Source organism: Scyliorhinus torazame, chromosome 9 (genome assembly GCF_047496885.1).
Source record: "Scyliorhinus torazame isolate Kashiwa2021f chromosome 9, sScyTor2.1, whole genome shotgun sequence".
Taxonomy (NCBI): domain Eukaryota; kingdom Metazoa; phylum Chordata; class Chondrichthyes; order Carcharhiniformes; family Scyliorhinidae; genus Scyliorhinus; species Scyliorhinus torazame.
This window is the reverse complement of record NC_092715.1, coordinates 2,330,505-2,345,558: the sequence shown is the minus strand read 5'-3', so window position 1 is coordinate 2,345,558 and position 15,054 is coordinate 2,330,505. Positions and strand designations below refer to the sequence as shown.

At 46.3% G+C, this 15,054-nt stretch overlaps 1 protein-coding gene across 4 annotated transcripts in view; it reads right to left on the bottom strand.

Annotated features, from left to right (window-relative positions):
- Positions 1-15,054, bottom strand: part of LOC140429045 (nipped-B-like protein) — an 817,118-nt gene that overhangs the window by 389,841 nt on the left and 412,223 nt on the right. For all 4 annotated transcript variants that reach the window (XM_072515574.1, XM_072515576.1, XM_072515575.1 and 1 more), the window contains 3 exons: positions 12,254-12,357; positions 11,533-11,619; positions 5,107-5,341 (listed from right to left, as the gene is read on the bottom strand). In XM_072515574.1, the coding sequence (XP_072371675.1) occupies positions 5,107-5,341; positions 11,533-11,619; positions 12,254-12,357 (426 nt within the window). The remainder of the gene's footprint in view (positions 1-5,106; positions 5,342-11,532; positions 11,620-12,253; positions 12,358-15,054) is intronic.

Here is a 15,054-nt window from a genome sequence, read left to right as displayed (position 1 = left end):
AAGGAGGCATTTGTCAGGGCTAAAAGGCTGGGAACAGACGAAGCCTGTGTGGCATATAAGGAAAGTAGGAAGGAACTTAAGCAAGGAGTCAGGAGGGCTAGAAGGGGTCATGAAAAGTCATTGGCAAATAGGGTTAAGGAAAATCCCAAGGCTTTTTACACGTACATAAAAAGCAAGAGGGTAGCCAGGGAAAGGGTTGGCCCACTGAAGGATAGGCAAGGGAATCTATGTGTGGAGCCAGAGGAAATGGGCGAGGTACTAAATGAATACTTTGCATCAGTATTCACCAAAGAGAAGGAATTGGTAGATGTTGAGTCTGGAGAAGGGGGTGTAGATAGCCTGGGTCACATTGTGATCCAAAAAGACGAGGTGTTGGGTGTCTTAAAAAATATTAAGGTAGATAAGTCCCCAGGGCCTGATGGGATCTACCCCAGAATACTGAAGGAGGCTGGAGAGGAAATTGCTGAGGCCTTGACAGAAATCTTTGGATCCTCGCTGTCTTCAGGGGATGTCCCGGAGGACTGGAGAATAGCCAATGTTGTTCCTCTGTTTAAGAAGGGTAGCAAGGATAATCCCGGGAACTACAGGCCGGTGAGCCTTACTTCAGTGGTAGGGAAATTACTGGAGAGAATTCTTCGAGACAGGATCTACTCCCATTTGGAAGCAAATGGACGTATTAGTGAGAGGCAGCACGGTTTTGTGAAGGGGAGGTTGTGTCTCACTAACTTGATAGAGTTTTTCGAGGAGGTCACTAAGATGATTGATGCAGGTAGGGCAGTAGATGTTGTCTATATGGACTTCAGTAAGGCCTTTGACAAGGTCCCTCATGGTAGACTAGTACAAAAGGTGAAGTCACACGGGATCAGGGGTGAACTGGCAAGGTGGATACAGAACTGGCTAGGCCATAGAAGGCAGAGGGTAGCAATGGAGGGATGCTTTTCTACTTGGAGGGCTGTGACCAGTGGTGTTCCACAGGGATCAGTGCTGGGACCTTTGCTCTTTGTAGTATATATAAATGATTTGGAGGAAAATGTAACTGGTCTGATTAGTAAGTTTGCAGACGACACAAAGGTTGGTGGAATTGCGGATAGCGATGAGGACTGTCTGAGGATACAGCAGGATTTAGATTGTCTGGAGACTTGGGCGGAGTGATGGCAGATGGAGTTTAATCCGGACAAATGTGAGGTAATGCATTTTGGAAGGGCTAATGCAGGTAGGGAATATACAGTGAATGGTAGAACCCTCAAGAGTATTGAAAGTCAAAGAGATCTAGGAGTACAGGTCCACAGGTCGTTGAAAGGGGCAACACAGGTGGAGAAGGTAGTCAAGAAGGCATACGGCATGCTTGCCTTCATTGGCCGGGGCATTGAGTATAAGAATTGGCAAGTCATGTTACAGCTGTATAGAACCTTAGTTAGGCCACACTTGGAGTATAGTGTTCAATTCTGGTCGCCACACTACCAGAAGGATGTGGAGGCTTTAGAGAGGGTGCAGAAGAGATTTACCAGAATGTTGCCTGGTATGGAGGGCATAAGTTATGAGGAGCGATTGAATAAACTTGGTTTGTTCTCACTGGAACGAAGGAGGTTGAGGGGCGACCTGATAGAGGTATACAAAATTATGAGGGGCATAGACAGAGTGGATAGTCAGAGGCTTTTCCCCAGGGTAGAGGGGTCAATTACTAGGGGGCATAGGTTTAAGGTGAGAGGGGCAAAGTTTAGAGTAGATGTACGAGGCAAGTTTTTTACGCAGAGGGTAGTGGGTGCCTGGAACTCACTACCGGAGGAGGTAGTGGAAGCAGGGACGATAGGGACATTTAAGGGGCATCTTGACAAATATATGAATAGGATGGGAATAGAAGGATACGGACCCAGGAAGTGTAGAAGATTGTAGTTTAGTCGGGCAGTATGGTCGGCACGGGCTTGGAGGGCCGAAGTGCCTGTTCCTGTGCTGTACATTTCTTTGTTCTTTGTTTGTTGTTGATGTCCCTCTCCTTGGTGAATACCGATGCAAAGTACTCATTAAGAATCTCACCCATTTCCTCCGACTCCACGCATAAATTCCCTCTTTTTATCTTTGAGTGGGCCAATCCTTTCTCCAGTTACCCTCTTGCTCCTTATATACGAATAAAAGGCTTTGGGATTTTCCTTAACCCTGTTAGCCAAAGATATTTCATGGCCCCTTTTAGCCCTCTTTATTGCGCATTTGAGATTTGTCCTACTTGCCCGATACTCCTCCAAAGCTTCATCAGTTTTAAGTCACCTAGATCTTATGTAGGCTTCCTTTTTCATCTTAGCTAGTCTCACAATTCCACCCGTCATCCATGGTTCCCTAATCTTGCCATTTCTCTCCCTCATTTTCACAGGGACATGTCTGTCCTGCACTCTAATCAACCTTTCCTTAAAAGACTCCCACATTTCAAATGTGGATTTACCCTTAAAACAGCTGCTCCCAATCCACATTCCCTAGCTCTGCCGAATTTTGTTATACTTGACCTTTCCCCAATTTAGCACTCTTCCTTTAGGACCACTCTCGTCTTTGTCCATGAGTATTCTAAAACTTACGGAATTGTGATCGCTATTCGCAAAGTAATCAACCACCTAGCCGGGATAATTCCACAATACCAGGTCCAGTATGGCCCCTTCCAGAGTTGGACTATTTACATGCTGCTCTAAAAAACTCTCCTGGATGCTCCTTACAAATTCTGCTCCATCTACGCCTCCAACACTACACGAGTCTCATTCAATGTTGGAAGTTAAAATCTCCCATCACGACCACCCTATTGCTCCTACATTTTCTATCATCAGTCTACATATTTGTACCTCTACTTCACACTCGCTTTTGGGAGGCCTGTAGTAAAGTCCCAACAATGTTACTGCACCCTTCCTATTTCTTAGCTTTACCCATATTGCCTCAGTGCTCAAATCCTCCATCGTGCCCCCCTTCATCACAGCTGTGATATCATCTCTGACCAGTAATCCAACTCCTCCACCCCTTTTACCTCCCTCTCTATCCCTCCTGAAGCATCTATACCCTGGGATATTTAGTTGCCAGTCTTGCCCTTCCCTCAACCAAGTCTCCGTAATACCAATAACATCATATTCCCAGGTACTAATCCAAGCCCTAAATTCATTTGCCTTACCTGCTACACTTCTCGCATTGAAACAAATGCACCTCAGACCACCTGTCCCTTTGCGTTCATCATCTCTTCCCTGTCTACTCTTCCCCTTAGTCACATTGAGTTTATTATCTAGTACCTTACTGGCTTTAGTTGCTGCCTCTTTACTGACTAACTTCCTAATCTGGTTCCCATCCCCCTGCCACATTAGTTTAAAACTTCCCCAACAGTGTTAGCAAAAGCACCCCCATGGACATTGGTTCCAGTCCTGCCCAGGTGTAGACCACCCGATTTGTAATGGTCCCACCGCCCCCAGAACCGGTTCCAATGTCCGAAAAATCTGAATCCCTCCCTCCTGCACCATCTCTCAAGCCACGTATTCATTCTGACTATTCTTAAATTTCTACTCTGACTGTCTCATGGCACTGGTAGAATCCTAAGATTACTAGCTTTGAGCTCCTACTTTTTAAACTTATCTCCTAACTCCCTAACGTCCGATTGTAGAACCTCATCCCGTTTTTTACCTATATCGTTGGTGCCTATGTGCACCACGACAACTGGCTGTTCACCCTTCCCTTTCAGTATGTCCTGCAGCCGATCTGAGACATCCCTGACCCGTGCACCCGGGAAGCAACATACGATTCGGGAGTCTCGTTTTCGACCACAGAAACGTCTGTCTACTCACCTTACGATTGAATCCCCTATTACTATAGCCCTGCCAGTCTTTTTCCCGCCCTTCTGTGCAGCAGAGCCAGCCACGGTGCCATGAGCCTGGCTCTAACTGCCTTCCCCAAGTGAGTCATCTCCCCCAACAGTATCCAAAACGGTATACCTGTTTTGAAGGGAGATGACCGCAAGGGACACCTGCACTGCCTTCCTGCTCTTTCTCTGCCTTTTGGTCACCCATTCCTGGTCTCCCTCACCAATCCTAATCTGCTGTGTGACCAACTCACTGAACGTGCTATCCACGACCTCCTCAGCATCGCGGATGCTCCAAAGTGGGTCTTTCCGCAGCTCCAGAGCCATCATGCGGTCTAACAGGAGCTGCAGCTGGACACATTTCCCGCACATGAAGGAGTCGGGGCATCGGCCGCATCCCTGAACTCCCACATTGAGCACGAGAAGCATAACACGGGTCTGGGATCTCCTACCATTTTTACACTTTAAGAAGGTAGTCAAGAAGGCATACGGCATGCTTGCCTTCATTGGCCGTGGCATGGAGTATAAGAATTGGCAAGTCATGTTGCAGCTGTATAGAACCTTAGTTAGGCCACACTTGGAGTATAGTGTTCAATTCTGGTCGCCACACTACCAGAAGGATGTGGAGGCTTTAGAGAGGGTGCAGAAGAGATTTACCAGGATGTTGCCTGGTATGGAGGGCATTAGCTATGAGGAGCGGTTGAATAAACTTGGTTTGTTCTCACTGGAACGACGGAGGTTGAGGGGCGACCTGATAGAGGTCTACAAAATTATGAGGGGCATAGACAGAGTGGATAGTCAGAGGCTTTTTACCAAGGTAGAGGGGTCAATTACTAGGGACCATAGCTTTAGGTGCAAGGGGCAAGGTTTAGAGTAGATGTACGAGGCAGGTTTTTTTTTATATACACAGAGGGTAGTGGGTGCCTGGAACTCGCTACCGGAGGTGGTGGTGGAAGCAGAGACGATAGTGACGTTTAAAGGGCGTCTTGACAAATACATGAATAGGATGGGAATAGAGGGATACGGACCCAGGAAGTGTAGAAGATTTTAGTTTAGTCGGGCAGCATGGTCGGCACAGGCTTGGAGGGTCGAAGGGCCTGTTCCTGTGCTGTACTTTTCTTTGTTCTTTGGGATATGGGCACCGCTGGTTAGGCCAGCATTCATTGCCTACCCCTCGTTGCCCTTGAGAAGATGGTGGTGACCTGCCTTCTTGAACCGCTGCAGTCCATGTGGTGTAGGTCAGGGAGGGAGCTGCTGTTGAGGTAAAGATATTAAAGATGGCTGCTGACCTGATCCGTGTGAGTCGATTCTGTAGACGGGGTCGTACTGTGGGTACAGTGTGTTTTGCAGGTGGAATTTGGTGAACTGGATCACCCTCTCGATCACATCATCGATATACACAGCTTTAGACATGTTGGGTGATGTCATAATATTCAGTGCAGTCAGGCAAGCATCAGCTGATTTCGTCACTCTCTCCAAGATCAGCTCTCTCCATAGCTTCTCCTCATCTTCAGTTTCATGGTCCTAGAAAATAACAAGGATTTCAATGCTGATGTTTCTTCCATTTACCTCAATATTTTACATAATAGCTGAGCCTGGGGATTACATTAAACTATTGCCCCTCGTGCAGCATCACAATTGGGGGCGAGACACGAGCCAAAAACACAGACTATCCTTCACCATTCCACAAGTGCATGCTCATGTGCAAGACTGGATAATGTTGGCAGATTATTCAACTGAAAGGCATTAGCCTGTCCTAATCTAATATCCACATAGACACACTTCCTAGGAGTGACAAATGACGTGAAAATAAACAGTCCTAACGCGTCCAACTAACTCGGTGCAAGTAGCAACAGGACACCGCCAGACTGGGAGAGGGGGTATGGGCTGAGAACTCTGCAGCTCTCGCAGGACCGCAGCTTGAACACTGCAACAAAACAAAATGTTTAGATACGTCCAAAATAAAGGCTGGTGGCCGACAGCACTCTTAGCTCTGGTCACAGAGACACAAGTATGAATGCAGTGCATCACAGGCCCAAAGGGTTGATTCTGAAAGTCAAAGATGTGAATTTTGAAGACAGACTGGAGAAAGGTTAGAAAGGAGAAACAGAAAACGTCGGAAATACACAAGTCAAAGTCAGCGTCTGTGGAGAGAAACAAAGTTAACGTTTTAGGTGGATAACCTTTCAGAGGTGGGAGCCCCGAACAGGCGCCGGAATGTGGCGACCAGGGGCTTTTCACAGTAACTTCATTGAAGCCTACTCGTGAAAATAGGCGATTTTCATTTTCATGTTGGCCCTACACTCATTGGGGTTCAGGAGGAGAGGTGATCTTATTGAAACCCAGGATACTGACGGGGCTTGTCAGGGTAAATACTGAGAAGATTTTACCCCTCATGGGAGAAGCTAGAACGATGGCCATGGTTTCTAAAGAAGGGATTTTCTATTTAAGTCGGACGTGGAAGTGTCTCTTCTCCTGGAAGGTCATTAATCTCTGGAATTTCACAAAGACCAGTGGAAGCTGGATCACTGAATATGTTCAAGGCAGTTAGATTTTTGATTTCAAAGTTAACAGTTATGGCAGACAGGCAAGAAAGTGGCTTTCAGACGACAAAGAGATCAGCCATAATCTTATATATAAAAAAAAAAAAAATTTAGAGTACCCAATTGATTAATTTTTTCCAATTAAGGGGCAATTTAGCATGGCCAATCCACCTAGCTTGCACATCTTTTGGGTTGTGGGGGCGAAACCCACGCAAACACGGGGAGAATGTGCAAACTCCACACGGACAGTGACCCAGAGCTGGGATCGAACCTGGGACCTCGGCGCGAGAGGCCGCAGTGCTAACCACTGCGCCACCGTGCTGCCCTAGCCATAATCTTATTGAATGTGGAACAGGCATCACGGACGAATTGTCTACGCCTGCTCCTATTTGTTGAGTTTTTTTTATTAATGTAAAAATTAGTCGAGACAGCATCCGTGGAGAGAGAAAGATAGATAATGGCTCAGCTCTGGACTTTTTATCAAAACGGAGGTGAAAGATTAATATCCTGCAATGTTAACTGTTCGGTTCTCTCCACAGATGCTGTCTGACGCAGAGTATTTCAAGCATTTGCTGTTTTTATTTTAGATTTCCAGTCTCTGCCGTGTATTGCTTTTGTAAACGTAGTCTTTGAACAAGCAATTTCGATAAGCTATAAAGTGCACTTCCTGCAACTGACAGTAAGTGACACCAAAGGCAAAGGAACCGATGCCTGCAGAACTGTACATGTACAGTAGAGGGAGCATTTGCCACAAGATTCAAATCAGCAGCCTGACAACCAAAACTTCAGTTCGGAGAAGTTGACTAGCTAACCTGAAAAGCTAACTAAACGACTATCAGTTTCATTCTTTATCTCTGACCAGGAATAATTACATCAGTAAGAGGTGAAGCGAGATGCCAAGGTGGGTATTGATAGGGATGTTAAAAATGTGGTACTAACAAAAAGAAAAGTGCAAGTTGTCCCCACATCTGTGCAATATGATTCAATGAAATTTGGAGAGAGAAATTGAAGAGATATCGAAATGGTATTAATTTCTAGGACTGCCCAGCTGGAGATCAGAGTCTGACACAACCATCCATGCTCAAAAGCTGTGCTTGATGCCCATCATTTTTGCTGGGAGATGTTGTTTACACTAGGACTATGTGACATAGGACAGCAGCAACATCTCATAGGACCCAGGCCCGGCCGGTGAGGCAGAACAGCTGAAGCTTACACTGCCTGATGTTCTAGCTGGTGCTTCAAAACAATCCCACCTTCAGCGAATCACCGTCCGCAAGACAAAGCTGGATTTACAGTACAGGCAACAATCATTCACCACAAAGGATAAATAGTGATTTGAAAACAGGATCAGTGCATGGGGCTCCAACAATTCCCAAAATACATGAATGAGGGAACCAAAAGTAATATTCCCAAGTTTGCAGATGACATGAAACTTGTCAGAATGCGAGTGGCGAGAAGGGTTTTAAGAGGCCTCAAGGCAATTCAGACAAGTTGAGTGGGGAAATACATGGCAGATGCAGTATAACGTGGATAAATGTGAAAAAACAGAATGGCAGAATATTATTTAAATGGTGATAGATTGGAAAATACCAACGTAAAGGGGCACGGGTGTCCTTGCACACCAGTCACTGAAAACAAGCCAGTTAGGAAGGCAAATGTTAGCCTTCTTTGCAAGAGTATTAGAGTACAGGAGCAAGGATGACTTACTGTAGCTGTACACGGCCTTGGTGAGGCCACACCAAGAGTATTGTGTGCTGTTTTGGTCTCTATCGAAGAAAGAATATGCTTGCCATAGAGGAGCACAGAGAAGGTTCACCAGACTAATTCTTGGGATTGTCTTACGAGGAGAGATTGGGTCAACAGGGCCTGTATTCACTAGAATTTAGAAGAGTGTTAGGGAATCGAATTGAAAATATAAAATTCTGACCTGGCTGGGCAGACTTGATGTAGGGATGTTATTTTCTCTGGCTGGAAGGGTCACAGTCTCAGGGGACGCCATTTAGGACTGAGATGAGGAGATATTTCTTCTGTAGATTAATGGACATTAGCAAAGACACCAGCAGGACGTCTGGTGACATATACAATGGAGAAAGATGCAACAGGAGGCTATGTGCATTGAACTCGCTTTTTAAAGCGCAACGGCCGGAGTAAAGGCGTTTAAACCGAAGAATAAACATCTAATCTGCCCAAAATATTGCCCAGGAGGACAGGAGCAAGAAAGAAATGGGATGCACTTACACCTCGCACTCCGAGGCCTCGTTGGGGTGCAAAATGGACGCAGCAGGATCGCTCTCCTCCCATGCAACCACATTGCAGATGGCAGATACCAGCCGCATCGTGACGGTTGAATTTTAAAAAAAATCAGAGCCTGGCAGAAGAGGTGAAAATATCTGTAGATGAAGCCCTGGCCCCAGGTATCAAACAAATTAGAAAATATGAGTAAAGCTATGGAAGATGTCAGACCACTGTGAAAAATATGGAGGCAGCCCTTTCTGATCACAGCAATCGGATTTCCTCACTAGAAAATGGCCTGTCTTCGGTGCTGGAGGCAAATAAAATTCTAATGGCCAAATTAAATGACCAAGAAAACAGGTTGCCAAGGCAAAACACCCGGGTCATGGATTTGTCGGAGAGGATTGAGCAACACTCCTGCAGAATATTTTTCTAACATGTTAACCAAAATGGGGGGACGAAGGCGTCTTCAGTCCCGCCCCATCTCCCACAGCTAGATGGTGCTGATCCCACATTGTGACAGAGATCTCGTGCTGGGGAGCCTCCATGCGCAGTTATAATCTGATCCAATATTTCAAGGAGGAGGAAGAGATCCTTCAGTAGGCCAGGGAACACCGGGAGATTAAATGGGAAGACCGCTCCATTTAGTTGCATCAAGACCTCCATGCTGATCTGGCAGAGAGCAGCTTTTAACGGGGTGAAATCCGTTCTATATGAAAAGGGTCTCCGGTTCAGTCTGATATACCCAGCCCGCCTCCCTGTGTCAGTCGAGGAGAAGGATGACATTTTTGACTTCCCTGAAGAGACAAACTTGTTTGCCCAGAAGCTCAAGTGACTCGGTCTAATTATCCTTCATATTGAAATCACCATGTGATTTGAAATTCAAAAGTCTTTACATTGCTCGTTTGTATAAAGTTTAGGGTATGAAATTATCGTTGGATTTTTACAAGTGTTGTACGTAGCTTTCTGGTTGTGCTATCATTGTATCGTGGAATCATGAATTTTACATATGTCAAAGTTTTTCGTCTCTTTGAGTAAATGGTTGAGAGAGCCTCTCAGCTAAGATGAAGTTCGCTGATGGGAAGTACAAGGTTGGGTGTGCTGCAGCTCCTAGTCTCAAACACCCTGCAAATAGGAGCTTAGAATGTAGTTTTGAGGGGTTTAGGTTCTGTAGAGATTTAACATCACTGATGGGTTTTGCTGGAGGTACAGGAGGAGAGTTGCGTATTCAGCATCTAAACAGTAAAGAATTTTCCTTTCTCCCCACATGTTCACCATGCCCATTGCAGAATTGATTTAAAAAAAAAAAAATTGTTGACAAGTCCCTCCTCCCTTCAGTGATGATGTGGAGATGCCGGCGTTAAACTGGGGTGAGCACAGTAAGAAGTCTTACAACACCAGGTTAAAGTGTTTACAGGTCCAGATGGAGCAAATGGAGAGAGAGGAATAATCACAGGTTAAAAAGCTGTGAATTGTCTCAAGCCAGGACAGTTGGTAGGATTTCGCAGGCCAGATGAGGGGGGGTGAATGTAATGCGACATGAATCCAAGGGCCCGGTTAAGGCCGTACTCATGTGCAGAACTTGGCTATAAGTTTCTGCTCGGCGATTCTGCATGGTCGCGCGTCCTGAAGGCCGCCTTGGAGAACGCTTACCCGGAGATCAGAGGCTGAATGCCCTTGACTGCTGAAGTGTTCCCCGACTGGAAGGGAATATTCCTGCCTGGAGATTGTCGCGCGATGTCCGTTCATCCGTTGTCGCAGCGTCTGCATGGTCTCGCCAATGTACCACGCTTCGGGACATCCTTTCCTGCAGCGTCCACCCTGGAGACTAGGCACCACTTTGTATCTCATATAAAGCTCATCATGAAAATGGAGAGTGGAACGACCAAGGCTGGTGGACTCCATTTTGGAGGGTGACCGCAAGAGATGCAGGCAGTGGTGGTGAGTCAAGCATTTATTATCTATCCCTAATTGCACTTGAGAACGTGCACCATGTTATACACCGTCTTCTTGAACCTTTGCAGTCCACGTTGAGCAGGAGCACCTGGAGGAAACCCACGCAGTCACCCAAGGTCAGAATCGAACCCAGGTTCCTAGCACTGTGAGGCAGCAGTGTTAACCACTGTGCCACCCTAATCCATTGATGCTTATACAGAATGTCTATCCTTCTGCAGTCACAGACTTGAAGCATTAACTGTTTCTCTCTCCACAGATGCTGCCAGACATGCTGAATTTATCCAGCATTTTCTGTTTTTATTTCAGTTTTCCAGGATCTGCAGTATTTTGCTCTTATTGGACTTCCTGGGACATGGCTGCAGTGCTGTGCAATCAACTACAGAAGAGGAGAAACCTCAGTTAAGGAAAAAGGCAGACATTTTGCATGCGCCATTAGGCACATTACAGCCCTCGGGACTCAACATCGAGTTCAGCAGCTTTAGACTGTGACCTTTCTCCTCCATCTTGACCCTTATATTTTACATCCAAAACATTTTTCGTCCCAATGCAAGAGCCCCACTTCCCCACTGGGCAACCTGTTCTTTAGTTTTGTTTTCACTAAGCACTGATCTTTATTATCCCGTTAACACATTCTGATATCTTACCTTCATATCACAACTGGCACCTTCTCTAGCCCTTCACACTGTCGTCATTAATGCTGCCTCTGTCTCCTGACCTATACATCATTGTTGCAATCTCTCTTAGCTCCCACCTATCAATGAACTGCTACTCCACTCCAGATGCTCCACTCTACCACACTTCTCCCTCTCTTTAACTCTGAAGACTCAGATGGACTTGAAACATTAACTCGAATCTCTCCCCATAGATGCTGCAGACTGGCAGAGTTTTTCCAGCATCACCTTGGACAGTAATTACCACACCGGTTTCTATAAACATTGAACCATTTCCACTGAACAAGATGCATACACATGCTTTAAAACTCACATGGTTGAACAAAGTAGAAAGCTTGGATCCGTCCTGTATGTTCTTTTCCAAGATACTTAGCACCTTCACGGTCTTGTCTGTTGGAAGCTGTAAACAAGGAAGAAAATTTAAAATTCACCAACATTCTGGAAGAAATAAACCTGCCACCAGCAGTTGTAAATAACAGAGGGTTAGAGGAGCAAACTTGCATTACCTGGTGTACAAATCTCACCCAACTAACAAACTTACCTGCATACAGCACACCTGCGGGCACTGCCTGTTTAAACAGACATCTGCCTACTCTCACTATCTCTCACATCAGGAATGACAGCATAAAGTTAGAACTAAAAACAAAAGAACCAATGCTTGATTAATTGTCTACATGTCTACTGTGGGCACCATATACAGGATTCTGAAGTGAACCACCTGCCCCCTGAAACAACAATACCTCCGTGCCAGTCAGAATTACAACTTTCCTTGGTTGACCATGAAACGGAAACATTCCTGGGGCGCCATGATTTTGCTACTGTCACTTTTGTGAAGGATCAAACAATGGTCCAAGTACAGGGAGAGAGTTTTGAAATGTAATTACCAACAGGTACCTAGCACGCCCATTCTACATTCTAGCTGATAGCAGTATCTGAAAATGCAAGTGGATGAAGTCAATCTGCTGTCTGATTTCCAGAAGTGACGTTATTAAGCTTGTCTTTCCAATTAAAGCAATTTATGGTGTAATGCATACCCGGTCCATGATGCCCATAGCTTTGATTTTGGCAGATTCACTGCTCAATTCGTTCAGCTGTTGCTTGCCCAGTAATAATTCCTGAGGTAACTCATCATCTTCACCTGTGAAGAAAATAGCAATCATCATGTTGATGTGAAGCAAAAACTGGAACCAATTTCCACAAGTGGCTTTGCCAACACATGTTGTTCGGATTCTTTTCCAGGTTCTCACTCTCTATATAACAGGCTTGCGGCTGCTTCTAACCTGCCCAAATATCTACACCAGGACTCCATTCTATCACCACCTGCTGCCTTCAGTTGTCCCGTTTGGACTGCTCGTCTAATATCCAGTCTGGGATAACACAAGTTCTCCAGTTCAACATTTTAGAATGATACAATGCAAAAAAAGAGTCATTCAGCCCATCACATCTATGCCAGTTCTGTGTTGGTGCTTTCCAGTTAACCTCAAGTCAAAAAAATCAGAGTTTCACAGCACAGAAAGAGGCCTTTTGGCCCATCGTGTCCACGGCAACCACCCAGCACCTATCCATTCCAATCCCATTTTCTCGCACTTGTTCCGTAGCTTGTATGTTATGAACTTTCAAGTGCTCATCTAAACGTTTCTTAAATGTTGTGAGGATTGACATCACTACCAGGCAGTGAGTTCCAGATTCCACCAGCCTCGGGGTGAAAAGGTTTTTCCTTAGATCACCTCAGAATCTCTTGCCCCTTAAATCAATCAAATAACCCCCTGGTTATTGACCCCTCTAAAGGGTAACTTTATACGAAGGAACCACATTCACATCTAGATCACTGCGGTACATCACTGGATGTACTGCACTTAAGATTTCCAGAAGGTATTTGATAAGTTGCCACATTAACAGTTATTGTGTAAAATAAAAGCTGATGGTGTAGGACCATAAGACATAGGAGCAGAATTAGGCCACTTGGCCCATCAAGTAACATTGACCCTCTAAAGGCAAACTTTATTTTCTCGAGACTGAGAAACCCAGCAATGTCAAAAATGAAATGAAATGAAAATCGCTTATTGTCACAAGTAGGCTTCAATTGAAGTTTGCGAAAAGCCCCTAGTCGCCACATTCCGGCGCCTGTTCGGGGAGGCTGGTACTGGAATTAAACCGTGATGTTGGCCTGCTTTCAAAGCCAGCGATTTAGCCCTGTGCTAAACCAGCCCCTTTAATAACCCAGAGTCCCTCCATATTAATAAGATGTCTCCGGGCTACCAGGAAGGCAAAGGCCAAGACGTCGGCCTCTTTCACCCCCTGAACTCCCAGATCTTCCGACACTCCAAAGATGGCTACCTCCGGACTTGGCACCACCCGTGTTTTAAGCACCGTGGACATTGCCTTAACAAAACCCTGCCAAAACCCTCTAAGCTTCGGGCATGCCCAAAACATGTGGCCATGATTTGCTGGGCTTCCCGCGCACCTTGCACACCTATCCTCTAACCCCAAAAACCTGCTCATACTAGCTGCAGTCATGTGTGCCCAGTGGACTACCTTAAATTGTATCAGGCTAAGCCTGGCACATGAGGATGTATTAACCCTGCTTAGGGCATCCGCCCATAGACCCACCTCTATCTCTCCTCCTAGCTCGTCCTCCCACTTGCCCTCAAGCTCCTCCACCGGGGCTTCCTCCGCCTCCGAAAGCTCCTGGTAAATATCCGATATCTTCCCCTCGCCCACCCAGGTACTGGAAACTACTCTATCCTGTATCCCCCGTGGCGGCAGCAGCGGAAAGGCCGGAACCTGTTTTCTCAGGAAGTCTCGCACCTGCAAATACCGAAAACCATTCCCTGCTGGCAATTTAAATTTATCCTCCAAAGCTTTCAAGCTGGGAAAGCTCCCATCTATAAATAGATCCCCCATCCTCCTAATTCCTGCCCTTTGTCAACTCCAGAACCCGCCATCTAGCCTACCCGGTACAAACCTATGGTTATTATAAATCGGGGTCCAAATCGATGCTCCCTCCACTCTTATATCTCCTCCAGTACCCCCAGATTCTCAGAGCCGCCACCACCACCGGACTTGTGGGTCCACGAGGGATTTGTGGGACTTCTCGGGTCGGCGAGAACGGAAGAGGTGCCGTTATCAGTGCTCCCAAACTGGTGTCTTTACATGGCCGCCTCCATCCGCTCCCATTCCGACCCTTCCCCCCACTACCCACTTCCTAATCATGTCTATATATTAGCCGCCCAGTAGTAATTACAGAAGTTCGACAGCGTCAACCCACCCTCTCCCTGACAACGCTCCAGCAACACTTTCTTCACTCGCAGGGTTTTGCCCACCCACACAAAGCTCAAAATAATCTGATTCACCCGCTTGAAAAAGGCCTTAGGGATGAAGATGGGGAGGCACTGAAAGACAAACAGAAATCTGGGGAGGACCATCATTTTCACGGTCAGTACCCTCCCCGCCAGTGATAGCGGGAGCACGTCCCATCTCTTACAGTCTCCTTCCATTTGTCCCACCAACTGGGATAGATTTAACTTGTGCAGTGCCTCCCATTCCCAGGCCACCTGGATTCCCAGATATCAAAAGTTCTTCCCTACATTCGAAGCGGCAGCTCTCCCAGTTTCTTCTCCTGTCCTCTTGACTGGATCGCGAACATCTCGCTTTTCCACATGTTCAATTTAGACCCCGAAAAAGTGCCAAATTCCCCCAAGATTCGCATTACTTCCCCCACCCCCTCCAACGGGTCCGAGCTGGTCATCTGCGTAGAGCGAGACCCGGTGCTCCGCCTCCCCCTCCTCCCCCCCCCCCCCGCCCCGAACCAGCCCTTTCCAGTTCCTAGAGGTTC